The 20244-nt window shown below is 32.9% G+C and overlaps 3 protein-coding genes across 4 annotated transcripts; 1 reads left to right on the top strand and 2 right to left on the bottom strand.

Moving 5' to 3' along the window:
• Positions 1–506: 506 nt before the first annotated feature.
• Positions 507–2725, bottom strand: LOC11413461 (F-box/kelch-repeat protein At3g23880). The gene is made up of 3 exons (XM_003623042.2): positions 1931–2725; positions 1133–1146; positions 507–579 (listed from the first exon to the last, which is right to left on the bottom strand). Exons 1-3 carry the CDS (start codon positions 2723–2725, stop codon positions 507–509), a joined length of 882 nt encoding a protein of 293 aa, XP_003623090.2.
• Positions 2726–10652: 7927 nt separating this feature from the next.
• On the top strand, positions 10653–15958 carry LOC11408577 (kinesin-like protein KIN-10B). Of its 2 annotated transcripts, XM_003623040.4 has the most exons (13): positions 10655–11058; positions 11159–11327; positions 12291–12684; positions 12766–12971; positions 13429–13748; positions 13842–13905; positions 14103–14193; positions 14507–14715; positions 14799–14845; positions 14944–14965; positions 15382–15444; positions 15536–15574; positions 15677–15958. In XM_003623040.4, exons 1-13 carry the CDS (start codon positions 10838–10840, stop codon positions 15746–15748), a joined length of 1917 nt encoding a protein of 638 aa, XP_003623088.2. In that variant the 5' UTR covers positions 10655–10837; the 3' UTR covers positions 15749–15958. The 2 variants fall into 2 exon arrangements, with proteins under 2 accessions (XP_024625340.1, XP_003623088.2); XM_024769572.2 differs by having other exon boundaries at positions 10653–11058; positions 12291–12971.
• A 2256-nt stretch (positions 15959–18214) lies between these two features.
• LOC25498471 (metallothionein-like protein type 2) lies at positions 18215–19585 on the bottom strand. Its single transcript, XM_013593392.3, has 2 exons — positions 19426–19585; positions 18215–18580 (listed from the first exon to the last, which is right to left on the bottom strand). Exons 1-2 carry the CDS (start codon positions 19488–19490, stop codon positions 18409–18411), a joined length of 237 nt encoding a protein of 78 aa, XP_013448846.1. The 5' UTR covers positions 19491–19585; the 3' UTR covers positions 18215–18408.
• Positions 19586–20244: the final 659 nt, after the last annotated feature.

Here is a 20244-nt window from a genome sequence, read left to right as displayed (position 1 = left end):
CAGTGCAGGGACCAAGTACAAGACTTTCTATATGGATTATAGATGACTTTTTCGTTCATGTCATGATAAAACATACACTGAAACACAAGAATTTGCAGACAAAAATGCCTTGTTAGGTTATTCATATGTATAGCCTCATCAAGCTTGCCAAAGAGGCAACATTATTAGCAAAAACTCATAAAGAGTAGGAATGCAATCATAGAGCCACATTGCCACATATATATGTTGATATCACAAACATAAATTTGTATATTGCAACTTACTTAAAAAGATATTCTAGATTCAAAGTAACCCATTTTGAAGTTTCTGAAAGCCTGCAAACAAATAGATGCACTGATGTGCATTAAGGACATATTTAAGTTGTATTTTCTCCACATATGTAAACATGAATCCAAGATCAACTAAAAACTAGTTCAAGAAATTTGAGTTGAAATCGAATAATTTCCTTACTATGCTTAAATATTACAAAATGCAAGAAAGAGCAAAAAGAATGTTCATTAATCTAATTAGAGCTTTCTGTCTTGGCAAACGCTGAATTGTGCAGCAACATCCATTAACCGTACCGCCGAGAATACAAACCTGCACCACAGGTAACATATATGGGGGTTGTGTTATTTAAAATATAGATTCAGTATAGATATAAGCAAAATTTTCCTTTTCTGGTTTTCCTTTTCTCACTATATTATTTCTTTAAGTGTAGTCTCCTTATTTAAATAATGTCTTATGCTGTCATGTTGTGGATTATATCATACTTAAGTTGTGTTTAGGAAGTGTCAAGAAAAAATCAATAAAGAACATTCAAGGTATAATGGATTTGTTTTTGGGAGAATTATCAAGAGAAGATTGAACTTAGATATAAGAGAAAACCAGATTCAATAGATTCAAAGATTGTCAAACTATTAACAATAACCAATGCATAATCTCTCAACCATATAATCAAATCAAAGCCACATAACAAGAACATACAGGAAACTTAAAATCATCTTCTAACTTGTGATAAATAATAGGAAAACAAATTCATTTGACTCAAGATTGCCATAAAACAAATATTATTTAAGAAGACATGTATCAACACAAATTCAAACAAGTAAATCGTCGTAAAGAAACTTACTTTCAACAATACGAAACCAACCTTTCATCATAATCCTGACCATTGTACCACCAATAAAGAATATACAAGATATAATAAATTTGTTTTTAGGAGAATTATCAACAGAAGAATTCATCTTATAATATATATAAGAGCAAACCAGATTAAATTCAGAGATTGTCAAACCGTTAACAACAACCAAGTACATAATCACTCAAAAATATAATCAAATTCAAATCAAAGCCACCATGTGAACATTATCATACAAGTAACGTAAAATCATCTTTAACTTTTGAAAAATATAAGATGAAATACATAATTGGTTCAAAGATTTCCAAATCGTTAACAATAGCCGATACATAATCATTCAATAATACAATCAAAGTCATCATAAGAAAATCATAACACAACTTATTATATAGCATACATATATTAGCACAAATTCAAACAAGTAAATCATTGTAGAGGAACTTACTTTCAACAATAAGAAATCAAGCTTTCAACATAATTCTGACAATTGTGCCACCAAGGTATATTGATCCTTTTTGCTCTGTTATCTCTCAAATTATAGAGAATTGGTTCTCTTGAAAAAATATAATTTCTGGTCAATAATAGTGTATCGTTCTTCTCCAAAAGGTATAATGGCAACAAACATCGGCACAAGTCATTAACATTATAATCACTTTGGATATTCTGATAACTAATTTTGAATAACTGAGTCCAAGACTCTTGAAATCCAAATTCCTTCATTTGCCATATAACAAAATGAGTTTGTTTGAAATCATGAAAAAAACAAAGATAATCATTTAAGACACTTAGTTTTGGTATAACAAATGGTACTTCACTGAAACCATGAGGAGGAAACAATTTAGTATATGCCTCAGTGCCCAAATCAAGTGAAATAATCACAAATTGCCCAATAGTAATACCCTCGCAATTATAATCATCACTAATGTAATTGTGAATTGCCAACCAATTAACACTATCTTTCACATGCACAACCTTCATCTGCCAATGATGATGAATCATAGGGGAATCTTGGATATTTCTCCAAACATTAACGCCCAAACTAAAAACTCTTACATTTGTTGTCTTTCGAGTGAAATACACCACCTTATAAGTTTCTGTTGAATTATCATAACCAAACGTGTAATTACAAGGGAAACCTAGGCCATCATCACCATGAAATTTTTCTGATATTATCCTTGTGGCTGGGTTCCAAAAACGAAGCCAATTCTCTCTATACCCCCCATTGTCCTCTCTATAGCCAGTTCCGCCAAATAAGCAAAGCAATCCATTGCAGGAACCAACGATGTAGTGGCAATCCTTGTCATTCAGTTGATGGTAAGGATTTTTTGGAAGATTGATAATGATTGGAGGGTTCTCGAGCAAACGGAAAACTGTGAAGGACACGTCCCTGGAATGCATATGGTATGATACAATTGTGCGGACTGCATCTTGTGTAGTTCTGTTAAGGTGCAGTTTGGCGAAGGAGGGTTCAGATATGAGGTACTTCCATGACTTGCTCACACACTTCAGCCGCATGAGAGATTTGACAGGAAGGAAGGAAAGCACTTCGACAATAAGTTCACCGGGGAGGAATACCTGCAACTGAGATGGAGGGAGGAGATTCATGATGGAGTTTTGTTGTTACAAAGGCTGTGCCGTTTGGTGAATTGGAGCTGAAACGCTGAACCCTAATACTTTTGTTTTATTTTTTGTTTTTGACGAACCCTAATACTTTTGTTTTATTTTTTGTTTTTGACAAACCCTAATACCTTCTAAACCCTATTTAATCCACCGATAAATTTTTACTTTTTCGGAAGACATGTTCTCTTTTCAATAAGTTTGATTCCACTTTTTTTTTTTTTTTTAAGGAAGTTTGATTCCAATTTTTATCTTCCGTAACAAACAATTGATATAATTTGTCCTCGTGAGCTTAACTCAATTGGTAAGGACAATACATAATATATAATATATGCAAGGTTCGGTTCAAATCCGGTCACCACCAAAAAAACAATTGATATACTTTCACTCCAACAAACTTTTATTCTGGTAAAAAAAAAAAACTCCTCTACCTCTTCCATAACAAACAATTTTTTTTTTTAATTTAAATAATTGTAAAGCAATGTAAAAAATTTCAACTTCACATTAATTGAACCATAACTGTGTCCTTCTAATATGCCCTTAAATTTTTTAACAATGTTACAACCTTATTTATAGAATTTCTACTCTTCATTGATCCATTGTTATAGGTAACAAAAGTTTGTTAAAAAACAAAAAACTTTGTTTAAAAGGAAAAAAAAAATAACAAACTTGAATTTTCTAAATACATATGATGGATTCATTATTATAGGTAACAAAAGTTAAAAAGAAAAAAAGCAAAAAAAGACTTTGATTGAAAAGGAGTATGAGTAAATGAGACATGGTATAATTGAAAAATTGTACCTTAAAAATCAAAATGATGGTTAATTAGAAATAAAAAAATTAAGGCTTAATACATCATTTTGTCCCTTAACTTATTTTGTGTTTTCAATTTGGTCCCCTAACTATAAAACGTCTCAATTTGGTCCCATAAATCTTATGCCGTTTACTATTTTAGTCTTCTCCGTTAGTATTTTGCAAAACCTGTTAACTCCTTGCCACGTGTCATTTAAGATTGGGGATCAACGGTTGGATTTAAAAAGCACACATGACATATCGTGGACTCGCAACATATGATAACTCCTATTGTCATCTTCTTCCCTCTTCATCTTCATGTAACCTTTATCAACCTTCATAAAAATAAAAATAAAATCCAATTTTTTTCCTTTAAAAAATTCATCTTTTCAACTTCATCAAAAACCATATAATCAAATCCTTAAATTAAATTCTTAAACCTAATCAACTTCTAATCAAATCCATAAAATCGTTCTAATTCATTTCTTTCTGAGTGAAATTGTTGAATGTTCCTTGGAGATATATGCTTCTGTTGAGAAAAGGGTTCGTGAGATTCAGTTGAATTTTCAGATTTTTTGTGAAGTTTGATTCATGAGGTTGGTGAGGTTAGGTTCAATTCAATGTCAATAGGCAAATAGGCAAAATATGTACAAAACGGTAGGAACAAGATAATCAACATTCTGATTTCACTAACGGAGGAAGAATTACTTCCCACACCACCACAGACTTAAACGCAACTGACCGCATAAAACGTTGGCGATAAGCTCTTCGAAACAACCCCTTTCGACAATCCTGTCCGGTGATCCAGATTCTCTCTTCTTCGCACTCTCAAGCCGTTTTTTCAACGACCCAAATTTGATTTTCATAGACCGCAACCCATAAATCTTCTCCGTCTTCCTCTCTCTCCTCCGCACCAACCACCTTCCCTCCACTAGCCGCCGCTTTGAGGGATGTTCTTGGCATTTTTTGTGTCTATTTTATTGTTGTTTGGTCTTGGAGTTTTAGATGGCCGCTTGTGTTTGTCCTCGTATGGTCATCTGACGTTCGTGGGCATTACCAAGTATTGGAGTTTGGAATATTGGTGATTCAATTTGAGTTTATGTTGCTGCATCGGTGGTTATTAAAAGGATGCAATTTTTCCTTCATCTTTGATTACATGGTTTTGATGTAGTTTAAATGATAAATTTTTTAAAGGAAAATAATTGGATTTTAAAAGAAATTGTATTTTTTTATGAAGGTTATATGAAGATGAAGAAGGAAGAAGATGACAATAGAAGTTATCATATGTTGTAAGTCATACGGTATGTCATGTGTGCTTTTTAAATCCAACCGTTGATCACCAATCTTAAATGACTCGTGGAAATGAGTTAACAGATTTTGTAAAATACTAACGGAGATGACCAAAATAGTAAACGGCATAAGACTTGTGGAACCAAATTGAGACACTTTATAGTTAGAGGACCAAATTAAAAACACAAAATAAGTTAAGTGACCAAATGATATATTAAGCCAAAAGTCAACAACCAAGTAATTATATAATAGTTTTTGTTGATGCTTAAGGCGGTGGCACGTTGGGGCCTAGTGAATTAGTGACGTGGGAACAAGGTAGTTTCCGAAATGATGCAAAATGTATAGTACTACTAGTTTTTCCACCAATGCAACGCATGGGCTAGAAAAGATTTATTGTGGCTCAAATCAAATACTTATAGCCTCCCATGTTTTTTGAGGAATTTGAAACCGTAAACTTAATTAAATAGTAACTTAATTGAAACACATGTAACTCGATGTTTAAAAGGAACATGAAACTTTAGACATTTAATAAAAATTTAAATCATATACTTTATAGCTTCCTGTGATGCATAAATTGATAAGTAAAATGTAGCAAAATATTTAGTTAGTTAACCGTATACAATAACGTAAGATATGACGGTAGACTCATGTTAGTAGAGGAATTAGAAAGTTGTAGCAGTAAAGAATTAATTAACTAATAGAGATCATTATTATTCATATATTATTTTTCATTGATGAAAGAAAGCTATATAATTCCCTAACTTCCAGTTTCTTGGCTCAGTCATCTAAAACCAAATTGCATGATTTTAAAGGAGTACTCAGCCTATGCTGTATATAATGATGGATAAAAACAAATAGGATTTCTCATGCTACTAAAGACTCGTGGCTAATTGGAAATAGCCAAGAGAGAACCTTGATAATGCACCAAACTTAGAAACATTTTTAAAGTTTTGTAGTAATTTTTCTCATCCTTTTCAATTCTTCCCTTTTATTTTCTTTTGTTAACTTTCGTTCATCTTCTGGATTTGAAACATGTTTGTGTACAATAGGTCCATATAAAATTCATAAATGGTCTAAAATAATTAAGTACATAAAAATGATAATTTACCTAAAAGAAGAGGAACGAAAGTAACATCTTCCAAATTTTATAGTCCTTATTGATACATAGAGACATTGATTACATGTTGAGTATAGAGACATTGCATATGTAAATCTAAACTTAAATAACAACATATTCTCAAGCAATGGTGCACTTTGAACTTGGCCCTCCATAGATAAACTCCCTCCATGCACATAACTCCACATGTACATTAATTAACTAATATATACAATGCCTTCCTAGAATATCTTATTCCTGTCAAACACTTCAAAACAAAAGATCTTTAACTCTCAGGAAAATAACATACTTAAAGAAAAGCAATAAGAGCGATCATTTGCAATATCAAAACGTTATTTCATAATCATGGGCAATGAAGAGGTTTGAACAGATGTGGCTCAGCAATGAAGAGCACAATCATGGGCAGATCATCATATCCCTATTGTTCAACGTCTCAACACAACTCTGACCAATCTATCTCACTGGGGAACTAATATTTTTGGCAACATTGGTAAAAAGATTACTATTACTCAAGCTTCCCTCCATGACCTGACTACTAATGGTGACAAACAGGGTGTTATGGCCCAGATCAGAGACAAGGAAAATGAGTTAGATACTTTACTGGCCCAAGAAGAAACTTGGTGGCACCAGAGATCTAGGGCTTTATGGCTCCAAAGTGGTGATAGAAACACAAGATTTTTTCATATGAAGGGTAATCAACGCAGAAGAAGGAATAAGATTGATAAAATACAAGACAACTCAGGATTCACTCATTTTGAAACCAAAAACATTGAAGGGACCTTTTTGGATTATTTCAAAACCCTGTTTACTAGCCAAAACCCCTCCAATGTGATGACTATAGTTCAGGTGGTTAATAATAAGCTCACTGAAGATATGAAAACCCTCCTCAATACTCCTTTTACCCCTGCAGAGGTTTACCATTTCATCAATAGTATGAAAAGTCTTGCTAGCCCTAACCCTGATGGACTCTCTGTCCTTTTTTATCAACAATATTGGCCTATTATTGGCCAGGCTACTTTAACCATATCAATATCTGCCTCATTCCTAAAAACAAGTCTCCTAACACTCCTAAAGATTACAAACCTATAGCTCTATGTAATGTGACTCTTAAGATCATTACTAAAACTATAGCCAATAGAATTAAGCCCCTTGTAACCCACATTATTTTTGAAAACCAAAGTGTCTTCATCCCTGGAAGACTCATCACTGACAACACCCTTATGACCTTTGATATCTTTCATTATTTTAAACACACAAAAAGGAAAAATGGCTATGTGGCTATTAAGACAGACATGGCAAAAGCATATGATAGACTGGAATGATAGTTCATTCAAGCCACTTTCTCTACCACGGGTTTCCCTGCTCACTTGACCTCTGTATGATGAAATGCATCTCTATTGTATCTTATAGTATTCTCCTAAATGGCAGGAAATGGACAACAGGAAAATGAGGACAACAGGAAATGGACTAATCTATGGAAACTCAATGTTCCACTCAATGATTATGATTTTATAGATTGGCTTTCTACTCTTCCTACTACTGTGGACAAAGACACTTTGGCGACTATAACTGCCATTATTTACCAGATTTGGAACACAAGAAATACCTTAGTTTTTCAGAACAAGACCATACCTGTGATTGAGGCACTACCCAGATCTCTCGACATGCTCCAAGAGTTCAAAGACCAGAACGTGAATTCTTCTACTAATGCTTCGATGAATAATCCTTGCATGCAGAGCTGCAACATTAGCTGGAGTCCTCCTTCAAAGGGTTTCCTCAAGCTCAACGTGGATGCTCACTTATTAAGAGTGAGAGAATATCAAGAAAGAGAAAAACTCAAAATGGTGAAGTAGAGAAGAATGAGAGAATGAAAGAAGGGGAGGATCTGAGTCATGTGAGAAAGGATCCAAACCCATATGAAACTATCAACTATCAACTATATGTCACTTTCAAAGTTCAATGCAATATTAAATGTTGTTTTAGCAATATTACCCTTAGTTATTTATTACAGAGAGAGAGAGAGAAATATATGAAACAAGATATTAAATGAATGAGGCTATTATTGAAAAATGACAAATTATTGTATCAAAAGTAATAACATTTATTGATTGTCTTAATTTGTTTAAGGCTAAATTGCTCTTTTGATCCCTTAATTATTTTTCTGTATCCTTTAATTTTATTTTTGTTACACATTTTTAGTCCCTTCCGTCAAGGAGTTAACCCCAAATGTCTTAGGTGAGCCAATATTATGGGTAATACACCATAAACTTCATTAATATTTTAATCTTAATTGTTTGATCTATTTGTCAAATAATAAACCATTGGATATAGAAGGTCTATTGTAAGTAATAATGTACTATCACCACCTAATTTTTTTCTTTCATTCTTCATCTTCTTCCTTCCAATTCTTCATCATCTCCAACATCGTCTTCATAAAAAACCTAGCAAAACCCCTTCCAAATTCCTTGATTTTCTTTTTTTGAATTTTCACAGGAATTAAAAATGAAGCGTCATTCAATAATGTAATTCCTATAGTCAAAGAGCATAATTTAATTTTTTGGGCCAAAATCATGGATCTTAGGGTTTCAAAATCATAGCCCAAAACACACTATTCATCTCAACACACAGAACAAACCCTTCTTCTCACACACTTAGCAGTAGCACTCTCGCAAAAAAAATAAAAATAAAAATTCAACCTTTAAGAAAATCTAAGGCTTGTAAAGAGTGGGGATTTTATTGAATTGCTAGGCATGGTGTTATTCATGCTTTGAAGTGAAACAGCCGTATTCAATTAAATTCACCAAAGCCTTCAGTGCATAAATTGGAAAATGAAGGTGTGGGTTGGTTGAGGGTTAGAAAAAGAAGGGGAAAAGAACTAGCTTTTTAATTGGCTTAACTAGAGAGCTTGATAGGAGGAAAATGCGTTTTGAGAGAAAGAGTTTGAGGGTTTGCCCAGTTACAGTGAAAGAGTAGGAAAATTTCTTAACTCACCTTAATTTTTCATTGATTGGTTGATGAATATGAGGAAGAGAAAGTCATGCAAGCTTGATTAAAGCTTTAATGGAGATTTTGGGTGAAGGGTGTAGTTCTTGACTCACCGTTTTCTTGCTGCAGCAAATATTTCTTTTTTATCTCTCTTTTAAATATTTTATTTTTTTGGTTAGAATATGAATAAAGGTGTTGAAGATGATTTGATTTTGTTTGGAGATTTGATTTTTTTTCTTTGTTGTTGTTGTTTATTGAGTTGTTGTGGTTGTTGTTATTGTCGTTGCTGATGTTTGAAGATGAATTTGTTTATTGAGTTAGTTCTTGTTGTTTTTTCAGAAATGGATGAAGAAGATGAAGAAAATAAATTAAGTTTTCAGTCAATGTTATGATGACACGTGTACAACAATTGACATATTTTTTATTAAACTTAACGGAAGGGACTAAAATGTTTAACAGAGATATAATTATTGAACTGGAACAAACTTTTTTTTATTACTTAGAGGCCAAAACAATACTAAAAAAAACTTAAGGAATAAAATAGCAATTAAGTCTTTGTTTAAAATGTCTAAAAGTAATAATTAAAAAAGAACAAAGGAAAATATAAAGGAAAACAAAAAATAGTTGACCAAATTTATATGTAAAGATAGCAATGTATATTCTCTTTTATACAAATTCACCAATGTATACTTTATACTCTTTCTTCTCATCCTATTTACAAAAAACAATTGACTTTTTACGTATATTGAATAATTTATTTATTTGGTTTAAATTCTTTACTGAATACATAAATTATTCAATATATCTAAAAAGTCAATTTTTACCATGGTAGTAAAAATCGGACCGGACCGGCCGGTTCAACCGGAAGCTGGACCCCTTTCCGGTCCGGATGGGCATTAAAACCGCTGGTTCACAAAACCGGGTCAACAACCGGAAACCGCCGGTTCAGACGGTTTTACAGGTCTGACCGTTTGGAGTTATTTTTTTTCAGAAAAAAAAGTTGAAACTAGTATTTCTATTTCTTTTCAATCTGTTCCATTTCATACAATCTTTTTCCCTTTTAGTCTCGTTTTGTTTCAATTGCTGCAAGATTCAATACGAAAAATAGATTGGTTGAATCAGAAACAAATTAAAGTATATCAGTAAGAAACAAGGTTTTAGAAGAAAGAACAGTAAGAATGTAAACAATCCATGCAATTCAATACGTTGAAGTTTCCATGTGAAGATGTAAGAGAAGAAAAGGGAAAATGGGAGCTGAGGAATAATGAACCATAACAAGGAGGCGGCTGCTTATATTCACATTTTTAGATTGACTGTGTTGTAATTTAGGGTTAGTGATGGATGGGTTGGACTTAGAAAACAAGCCCATCAAGAATGTCTTTATTTTTTTAAAAAAAAAAAAAGTCTTTTGAGTTAATTATAATCGACTTGGGAACGTGAGGAAGGTAAGCTTTGTTAAATTTTTTATAACTTTTTTTTTTAATTATTTATCAAATTGTAATAAAAAACATATATTTTTACTAAAATATTATAATAAAATAATAATATAATATTATTTAGTTGAATCTGGTTGAACCCCGGTCCAACCTCAAAACCTTAAACCCATGTCTACATCGGTTTAATGTCCGGTCCGGTTTTGATTACCTTGATTTTTACATGTATATAAGATTGGATGGAGTATATTGCAAAATATTTTACTTTTATAAATTCTTAGGTTCCCTTAAAGTACCATTCACCAATATCATAGTCCATCATATTCCACATAGACAAATTCAAACCAAAAGTGCGTCAAAATCCAAACCAAAACAAACGGTCACTACTTTCAAAAACCTCTCCCACTCTCACTCCTCAATTTCAACAACAATCTTTAACAATTCTCATCAACCTGTCTCAAAAATCAAATCTTTCTCACATCAATGGCTACTACTCTTAATTACTCATGCACCCCTCCAAAAGCCCCCATCAACAACAACCCCATTTCAGTTTCCAAGGTAAGGGTCATAGTTAGGGTTAGACCCTTCCTCCCTCACGAAACCTCAAGAAATTGTGATGACCCAGTTTCTTGTATCTCACTTTTAGATCAAGATTTTCAATCCCAAAATGATGTAGCAGTTTATCTCAAAGACCCATTTACCAGGTTTCAAAAAAATTCAATTTTTTTAGAAAAAGTTTTCTTTTTTATTAGTAGAGTGTTTGAATTTTGGTTTTTGATTTTGTTTGGTTGTTTGATTTTTTAGTCGGAAAGAGTGTTACAAGTTGGATTCATTCTTTGATCAAGAGGATAATAATGTGGGTCAGATATTTGAGAGAGAAGTTAGTCCGATGATACCGGCTATATTCGGTGGATGTAATGCTACTGTGTTTGCTTATGGTGCTACTGGTAGTGGAAAGACATATACTATGCAGGTGAGAGTGTGATCTGTATGTGTGAATTAGTTTAATTTTGTGGTAAAAATTCAATTTTGTTAATTTGTTTTTGGTATATGCAGGGGAGAGAGTGTGATCTATGTATGTTAATTAGTTTAATTTTGTTGTGAAATGTCAATTTTTTTATGTTTTTGGTAATGTTTTTATGAATTAGCTCGTAGAAAGTAACAATGATGTGATTATGTGAGGGATCAGAAAAGTGAATGAACCCACCTTTGGTTAGATTTATTGAATTTTTAGTATTTGGTTGTAAATGTAAGTTTGAGTTCAGAGGGTAGTGAGGAGCAGTACTCTTTTTCATGTTTAACAATGACATAGGTTATGGTTATACTTTTCTGAATAATGTACCTTAAGAGAGATTTAGCGGTAAAACGGCCCATTTTTGTAGTTAGTATATGTTATATGTTAGTGATTTATGTCATCATTCGTAAATTGAACCTTATCTAGTGCAATAATGTATGGATCCATTGGTTACGCACAATTTGGCTCAGCTCAGATGGTTATAGGTTGTACAAACTCTAATGGTATTAATGCTGATGCTAAATGAAGAGAGCATTTCTAGCAATTTTGGTGGAAGGAGGAGTAATTTATCTAGTATATTTCTTATTTTCTATTGCAATGATTTTATCTCAAGGTGCTGGAACAGCTTCATTAGATGTAGCTTTTGGAGTTTTGACTGAACCCTAATCTTGTGTATATTAGGGATGTAGTAGCTATGGTGAAATTGGTGTTTTGTCTTCTCCCTAGAGTTTTTCTCGCTTCTACTGAGACTTAGTATTATTTATCGTATACTAGCATAAATGAGGACTCAAAATAACTGATCCAGTCTTGAATTCTTGAAATTGGTAGTGCCAGGTTGATTTTATGTACCTGTTTAATTTTTTAGCATTTTCTTACTTTTTTGTGTTGTGTAGTTGAAATAACCGATGCTTGGTGTTGCAGGGAACTGAAGAACAACCTGGCTTGATGCCGTTGGCAATGTCCACTATCCTGTCTATTTGTCAAAACACTAGTAGCACAGCTCAAATTTCATACTATGAGGTCTACATGGACCGATGTTACGACCTCTTAGAGTTAAAAGCGAGCGAGATTTCAGTTTTGGATGGCAAAGATGGCCATATTCACCTCAGGGGACTATCTCAAGTTCCTGTAAATACAATGTCCGAATTTCAAGAGGTCTTTTCCAGCGGTATTCAGAGGCGCAAAACTGCACACACAGGCCTCAATGACGTATCCAGCAGGAGTCATGGAGTGCTTGTGATATCTATACTATCAACTCCTCCCGATGGGAATGGAAGTTTTGTATGTGGAAAACTGAACCTCATAGACTTGGCAGGTTACCGTCCACTCAATTGGGGTAATGGGTTTGATGTATTGCAAGCAACGGAAGGACATAATGCGTTTAAGGTTGATGCAGGTAATGAAGACAATAGAAGGAGCTGCAATGAAGGGATTCGTCTTCAAGAGAGTGCTAAGATAAATCAGTCCTTGTTTGCACTGTCAAATGTGATATATGCATTGAACAACAACAAACCAAGAACACCCTATAGAGACAGCAAATTGACCCGTATATTGCAGGACTCTCTCGGGGGATCTAGCCGTGCACTCATGGTTGCTTGCCTGGTAAAGCTATAAGTTTTATAGTTTTTTTTCTCTCATTTAATATTGGTTCATTAGATTTGATATGCATAACAAGAGCTTGAGGGGGTGATATATAAGTTGTAGGTTACTTGTTCAACCATTAGAATGACCAAGAGAATTGCATCTTAACTTAATTCCCCTATTAATTCTGATTAGTGTTGAGATTTCTGTTATTCCACCCGCAATAGACTAGACATCAGAAACGTCAACAAGTGTGGATAGAATAACAAATATCTCGGTTTGATACCAGATCTAATATATACTCTGATTTCTTATATTAGATTATCGAATTGGGGCCTAATTCAATTTCTTAAAACCAGCTAATAAGGCGAGAACTGCTTAAACTATATAACCATTACTCATGTCATAACTCTAGTCGATATGCAACTCTGAAAATGAGATTCAGTATTTAATTATATCCCTTCATGTGTGATTTCAGAATCCAGGAGAATATCAGGAATCTGTTCATACTGTTAGTTTGGCTGCTCGATCAAGGCACGTCTCTAATTTTGTACCTTCAGCCCATAAACTAGAGACATCAAAAGTTAACGTTGACATGGAAACCAAATTGAAAGCTTGGCTAGAATCAAGAGGTAAGACAAAGAGCTCACAACAAAGACTTGGAGCATTTAATTCTCCACTTGTGCAAAAAACTCCCGGTTCCACCATTACCTCTGCTAAGAGATCAGTTAATTTCAATAACTCAGTGAAGGGTGGAAGAACTTTCATCAACCAAAAAGCTCAACATACTACTGAGAGGTAACTATGGTCTGATCATTGAAAATTAAATTATGTAGTATGATTTTCTCATTGATTTTCTGTTAGTGATATTTTCTCTTACTGTGTAAGCAGGGCCTTTGGTGTATCTTTTAGAAATTTACTAGATGGTGAAGTTGCTTTTGATTCTTGCAAAAAGGTGAGTGAGTGTCAAAAGTGAAGGACACGTACTAAAAAGTTCACTAATTACAAGTACTATGCCACTAATGCTGAAAAAGACAGGCATTACGAAAAGTACAAGGAACTGTTATTGTCTTGATGAATATTAAATTTTCATGCATTGTAAATATTTGCATTTTTCTTGACTATAATAATATTTATTTTAATGCTATGTAGAACATGCATTCTGGTGTTGAGGACAATGATAAGAGAGAGACTGAGCATGAGGCCAATAAGGCACCACTGGAATCATATAATGATGTACCTGGTATGTCATTTATTCGATATTGTAATGAAAATGGACTCTGTACTTGAAATGTCGTAATTGCATTCGCCGTAGTTGGCCAACCAGAACAGTTGGATAAATATGAAATGGTTCATATTTCTGGTTTCTTTTAAAACTCGATGTACTGAGCTTAAAATATGAATTGTTTGATCTTCATCCAACAGTTTCGATTTACTGATTGCGGTGAATGTGTGGTACTATGATCCAAACTGTGGTCACATACATTGATTAATACTTGGTAGAGTCTAATAGAACTATGCTTTCTAAAGCTTGAAGCACATGCATTTGTATGCAGATGAACCATTAAGCAAAGATGTACCAGCAGTACTACCAAGTCCATTAAGAAAAGCTCTCTCTCCCATCAACATCAATGGTATTCAAAACAGCCTTCAGACTATGTCTTTGACACGGACACCTTTTTCTGCAACCTGCTCCACTAAGAAAGGGTTGCAGGAAAATGGCACTCCACTTGACAAATTCAGTGCAAGAAGTTCTGTTTTGAAGGTACAACTAGTTGTTTTAACTTCACTAACAAAATGAAATTTGTGAATCTCCTTTCTCACATAATCTATTTTTTTAATGTGTAGAACTGTCTAGTTCAAGAATACATTGATTTGTTAAATAATGCAAGCAGGTAAATAACATTCTCCCTTATATTTTGCATAATTACCAAAGCATACTCAGTGAACCTTCTTTCAAGGTGCCTTAACACTGTTTAATTTTTAAATGCAGAGAGGAGCTACAAGAGTTAAAGGTACATGCACGGTTGCTTGCCACATGAATCTCCAGTTTGAATAGTCTCTTTATCTGACAGTTTTTCATTATTGCACTATTCTTTAGGGTCCATTTTGGTCTGAGAAATCATTTTCTGTTTTAAATTTTTTGTTTTTTACTTTTGATTACAAAACAACCATGTGCATGTTTGGATTGACGATGAGATTGGAAGAATCATGGCGATCTACTTTAATTTTAGCAAAAACTACACTTTAAAGCTTCAACGAAATCACAACGTTGCCAAACTCACTGCTCATCCAAACATGCATCACATTATTTTCACTCTGTTTCTCGTTTTCAAATATCTCATGTACAAATATTTCAAAATAAGAAACAAAGTGACATGATTTTTCTTCATTTTCTAATACTTGGGATTCAATCATTGTATTCCTTCAGGGCATAGGAGACAAAATGGCAGATTACATCATAGACCTCAGAGAAGAAAGTCCATTAAAATCGGTTAGTATAAATATAATTCATAACTTGCAACACAGATACAATTAGTTCCTCATAATGCTTTTGGTGATGCATTTTTTCCCGCATGTTACAGTTATGTGACCTGGAGAAGATTGGTCTCTCTTTGAAGCAGGTATTATTACTACATATATAATCATAATGAAATTTTAAGTTGAAAATCTAGTTTAATTCTAAAAATGTGAACAAAATTCTAACTTCTACTACTTTTTGGCAGGCTCATAATCTGTTCACTAAAGCTGCAAAGAAACTCTTCGATGACAAAGCAGAAGATTCAATGCTCAAATGATTTTCATTCTCAAATAACATTGTGTGTAACTTTCTTAGTCTTTTGGTGAAGATGCTAGTGTAGTAGTTCCTTACTCTTTTCAATTAATTTGTAGCATTGTTGCAGCTAGCAGCATATTTCAGTTTGTTGTGTATGTGTATTGTAAATTTGTAGACAAAAACACAGATTATTTTACCTGCATTAACAAAAAGGTGTGATTCTTTCAATGTATGGTGTCAAATTGTCATTATTTCCACTATGCACTTTTGTCTCTTGTTAGCATTATTCATGAATCTTGACAAATTCACAATGACTACTCCAATAAAGATAAATGACCTGAATATTGAATGCTACATCTCTTAGCCTTCTACATGATTGAAATGAAACCATGGAGTGCTGTACTAATAAAATACATTTCCTGGGATAATTGTCTCTTTAAGATAATCAAACAATTGAATTCAGATGGTTAATGAGTTCCACCAAAATAACGATTTGTTTAGAAGAATTTGAGTTTGATCCTCAAGTGGAGCAATTTTTGACCAAACTTTACTTATATTTTGGTTGAACTCTAAATTTTTAGGGTCCTTTTTTTTAAAAACTAGAGGGTTAACATAAAAACATACACAAGTTTTAAGATAGTCTTTGAAAAATTAAGGCTTGGTTTACTTTGTAGAGACATTTTTTATTTTATTTTTTTTTAAAATGTGTTCATTTTAACTTGCTAATATGAAGTAAGATTTTTGAAGTGAAGTGTTATATTGGAGAGGAGATGAAACACTAGTTAGAGATAATATATTTTAAACATAATCAAAACAATTTTTAACATTCTCCATGTTTTCACAAAACAATTTGATTAAACGTTCACTGATATTTCGACCACGTGAATGCTAATAATTTCTTATTGATTGAACCTCTCTTTTTTAATTGGATTACTCATCAATCTTAGGATAAGAACAAGGCTATTATAATCACTATGTATTGATTGTCATTCCCAACCATAACACCATCACCATGATGCCGGTGCATTCAATTCCACCCGTGGAATAAGGGTCAAAGATGTTTGAAGAGGACAATTTTTAAGATTAAAGTGTACTTAGATAGTTCATTATCTATTGACCATTTATGAGGTTTTAACTCTTGCAATCAAAACTGAACTTACATTTTTGTGAAATATGAATCAACTTCTTATCGATTAGATCAACTTACGTTTTTAAAGGTTTATTTCTTTGCTCATATATATTACTTTATAGTTTCCAAATATTTTTAATGATATTAAGAACTTATAAAACATCTCTCTATGCCAATAATTATAAGCCAAGAAATCTCATTCATACAAAGTGGAAGGCAAATGATTCTCCACGTACTTGTTTGTCAACACCTATAGACCATCAAATTGCCATCCGTTTCTTCCTTTTCAAAAGAAGGATGAACCGTTGCGGTTGCACCATTCCAATGAGCATTTATTTTTTCCCTTTTTCTGTTGTAGCTGACAAAGAAGTTTCCACTTTTTCATGAAAAAAGGGTGCAAATAATTTGCAAATTGTCATTGTTAAATGTATTAAATTTCAAAAATAGTAACATTATCCCTTGCTAGTTGCTACCATATAATAATAATGCTCACTTTTTCTACTTGAAAAAAAATACGTAGTACAATAGTTTTTTTTTTTATTATAAAAGCTTATTACTATTGAAGTAATTTTTTCAAGACAAAACCAATGATTCAAGAAGCATCTACATTTTATGTCAAGGAAAAATGGGGATGATGTGTTACATAATAATAACAATATATGATAATGACGTTGAATCAGAAGCCAATATCTTGTTTTCTTTAATGGGAAAAATCCATTATGCATGTGTTTGTACTTCATCTTTATCCATCACAAACTAATATGTCATTGTCAGTTTTATAACACTCACATGGAAGAGTAAGTGTGTGTGCTTTCCCTATGCCAAAAATATCTAAGTTAAATTATTTTTCTTTTGTCATATTGTCTAAGATCATTTTCTGCATGTTTTTACATATTTTAAATAAAATGGATTTATTAAATTAACATAATCACCACAGTTTTTTTAGAAATTAACTTTTAAAAAAGTCACAAAATTACATATTACTGCTCCTCTTTTTTTTTTTTTGTCAGGTAGCTTAGTGGCTAGAATTCATCTTATAAGGTGAATAAGTGGGGTGTCCAGATTCGAACCATAACCCCCTGCATATAATAATGCATTGTCCTACCAACTGAGCTATGCTCACAAGACGATATTACTGCTCCTCTAGTAAAGTTTAAACCCAAACATTATTGTCACATGATCAAATATAAATACAACAAAATAAAACCAAGCATGCCATATACCACTTAATTTTTCCAATACTGCTATTTCATTAATAAGCAGAGATATTGATGGTTCAGATTAGCCAAACATTTTTACAAATTAAAAACCAAACATAAAAAAACAAAGCAACCGTAGTTAAAGCACACTCATCACAAATCCAAAAAAAGTGAAAACTGCTCAAAGGGTTTAAACAAAACACACAGAAACTTTATTATATTACACTCTAAAATAGTGTTTGGATTTAAACCAAACACTAGAGTTCACATAAAACATACATAATCTTAAACTAGTTATTATCATTAAGTTATTATCATCACTAAGGGGTAAGACCCATTTCTGCTTCAAACTCTTCATTTGCAAGTGCATGGGTTGCAGTTGCAGTTTGGACCACACTTGCAGCCATCATTCTCAGCACCCATTTCAGCAGCACCTTCAAATTGAGGCTTGGCAGATGCAACTCCCATCACAAGGGTCTCAGAGGTGGTTGATTCTGTGTAGCTCAAGTCAGGGTACATCTTGCAGCTGCATCACATAAAAAAAAATATCAAATGTTTTAGTAAAATTGTCACAACATAAGAGTTTGTGATTTCATGATTCCTAGAAATATTTTGCTAAAAATTTAGAAATTGAAACATAGCAATCTTTGAATAATTATAGTCAACTGTTGATTAAGAAGGGTAAGCCATAAAAGCAAATGAAAAATACATGCAGAAAGCAACGTATTGTAATTTGTAACCAAAAAAAAAATTCTTCAAATTTAACTAAACTAAAGGGTACCCCTGAAATCAATCAAAATCAGATTTTTTTTCTTCTTCTTGAAATTAAAAAAAAAGGGTGCTAAAAAATTAATCAAAAATTAAAAAATTTCTTCAAATTCTACTAGAGGCTACCTCAAAAATGAATCAAATGCCCATGAAACAATTCACCAAAACAAATAAAAAATACAAAAACCTCACAAAACAGAAATTATTTGATCAGATCACAATTTTACCAACATGAGAGAAAGTGTTAAAACACAATTTGTTTTCCATGCAATTCATAAAAAAAAAAGTACCCAAAGATCAAATCAAAAGGAAATGAAAACATTCTTTGAAAATTAAAAATGAAACTTTCTCTCAAAAGCATAAAAACAGTCAATTTATATAAACTAGGTCAGTTAGAGATTTAAATGAGAGCCCGATAGTGGACGGTAGAATTGATCTCCTCGGTATCTGATTGATCACATACCGAGTTTTAAAAAAAAAATGTGTGATCACAATCTCCCTCACCCACACAATGGAAAATAAAACACATAATTTCTACATAAAATTCAAATCCAAAAAACCAATATAAAAAAAAAATTAAAAAACATGAGTGAAAAATCTCACCCTCCACAGCCATTGCCGCATTTGCAGGCACTTCCACAGCCACAGTTTCCACCACAGCAAGACATTTTCAGATGATGATGATATCAAACACAAACAAACAACAAAAGATGAATGATTTAAGACAACAAAACAATTTACTTCTGAATGATAGAAGCATGGGTTGAACCCGCATTTATAGGAAAAATGAGGAGAGAGAGTGTGAAATATCTAAGGACACGTGTCATGATCTTACGGTGATTTTAATCTATTTGCGGATCTAACACCACGTCCACGTCGTTTTCGTAAACACGTCTCTCACACATTTGTGAATGGGTTTTTGTGTTGTGTTTTATAGGGTGTGCTACGTTTTCATCTTATCTACCGTTGGATTAGAAGTTATATTAATTAGATTAGATAATGATAGAAGTTACCTATTATATTGTCTTTCTTACAAAAATTTGCGTGTCATTGGACTAAAAATCAATGTGAGATGTCTCTCATATCGGTCTTTATATCAAGTGACTCCGTTAAAACTAATGACATTTATGTTTGGCATTGATGTGTCCAGGCTTGTTCGCATATCAATGATGCCACATCATTGAGGGGATAAAAGGATGGAATTAAAAGAGTGAATCTTTGTTATAATTCTTTTTTTCTTCCCAAATTCACTCCTAGTCTCATCTCATTTTTCACAATAAAAACCTTTGTCTTATTGTCTTCTTCCCGTTACCCTTTCGACGTCTACCACCAACAAATTGTTGTCCGTCGTTTATAATTGAAACAAAACTGTCATCATCGTTCTGCAAACGTCATCATCTTCCTCCTTGTTTCAATGTTTAT

This window comes from Medicago truncatula, chromosome 7, assembly GCF_003473485.1.
Source record: "Medicago truncatula cultivar Jemalong A17 chromosome 7, MtrunA17r5.0-ANR, whole genome shotgun sequence".
Classification (NCBI taxonomy): domain Eukaryota; kingdom Viridiplantae; phylum Streptophyta; class Magnoliopsida; order Fabales; family Fabaceae; genus Medicago; species Medicago truncatula.
The sequence above is the reverse complement of the archived record's forward strand: the minus strand, read 5'-3'. Positions and strand labels throughout refer to the sequence as shown.

What these genes read in the sequence shown, in the direction of transcription:
- LOC11413461 (XM_003623042.2), bottom strand. Translation starts at nt 2,725, where the DNA reads ATGAATCTCCTCCCTCCATCTCAGTTGCAGGTATTCCTCCCCGGTGAA.
- LOC11408577 (XM_024769572.2), top strand. Translation starts at nt 10,838, where the DNA reads ATGGCTACTACTCTTAATTACTCATGCACCCCTCCAAAAGCCCCCATC. An exon ending in ATCATATAATGATGTACCTG is followed by an intron (nt 14,194 to 14,506) that starts GTATGTCATTTA and finishes ATTTGTATGCAG; the next exon opens with ATGAACCATTAAGCAAAGAT. An exon ending in CAAGAAGTTCTGTTTTGAAG is followed by an intron (nt 14,716 to 14,798) that starts GTACAACTAGTT and finishes TTTAATGTGTAG; the next exon opens with AACTGTCTAGTTCAAGAATA.
- LOC25498471 (XM_013593392.3), bottom strand. Translation starts at nt 19,490, where the DNA reads ATGTCTTGCTGTGGTGGAAACTGTGGCTGTGGAAGTGCCTGCAAATGC. An exon ending in TGCGGCAATGGCTGTGGAGG is followed by an intron (nt 18,581 to 19,425) that starts GTGAGATTTTTC and finishes TATGTGATGCAG; the next exon opens with CTGCAAGATGTACCCTGACT.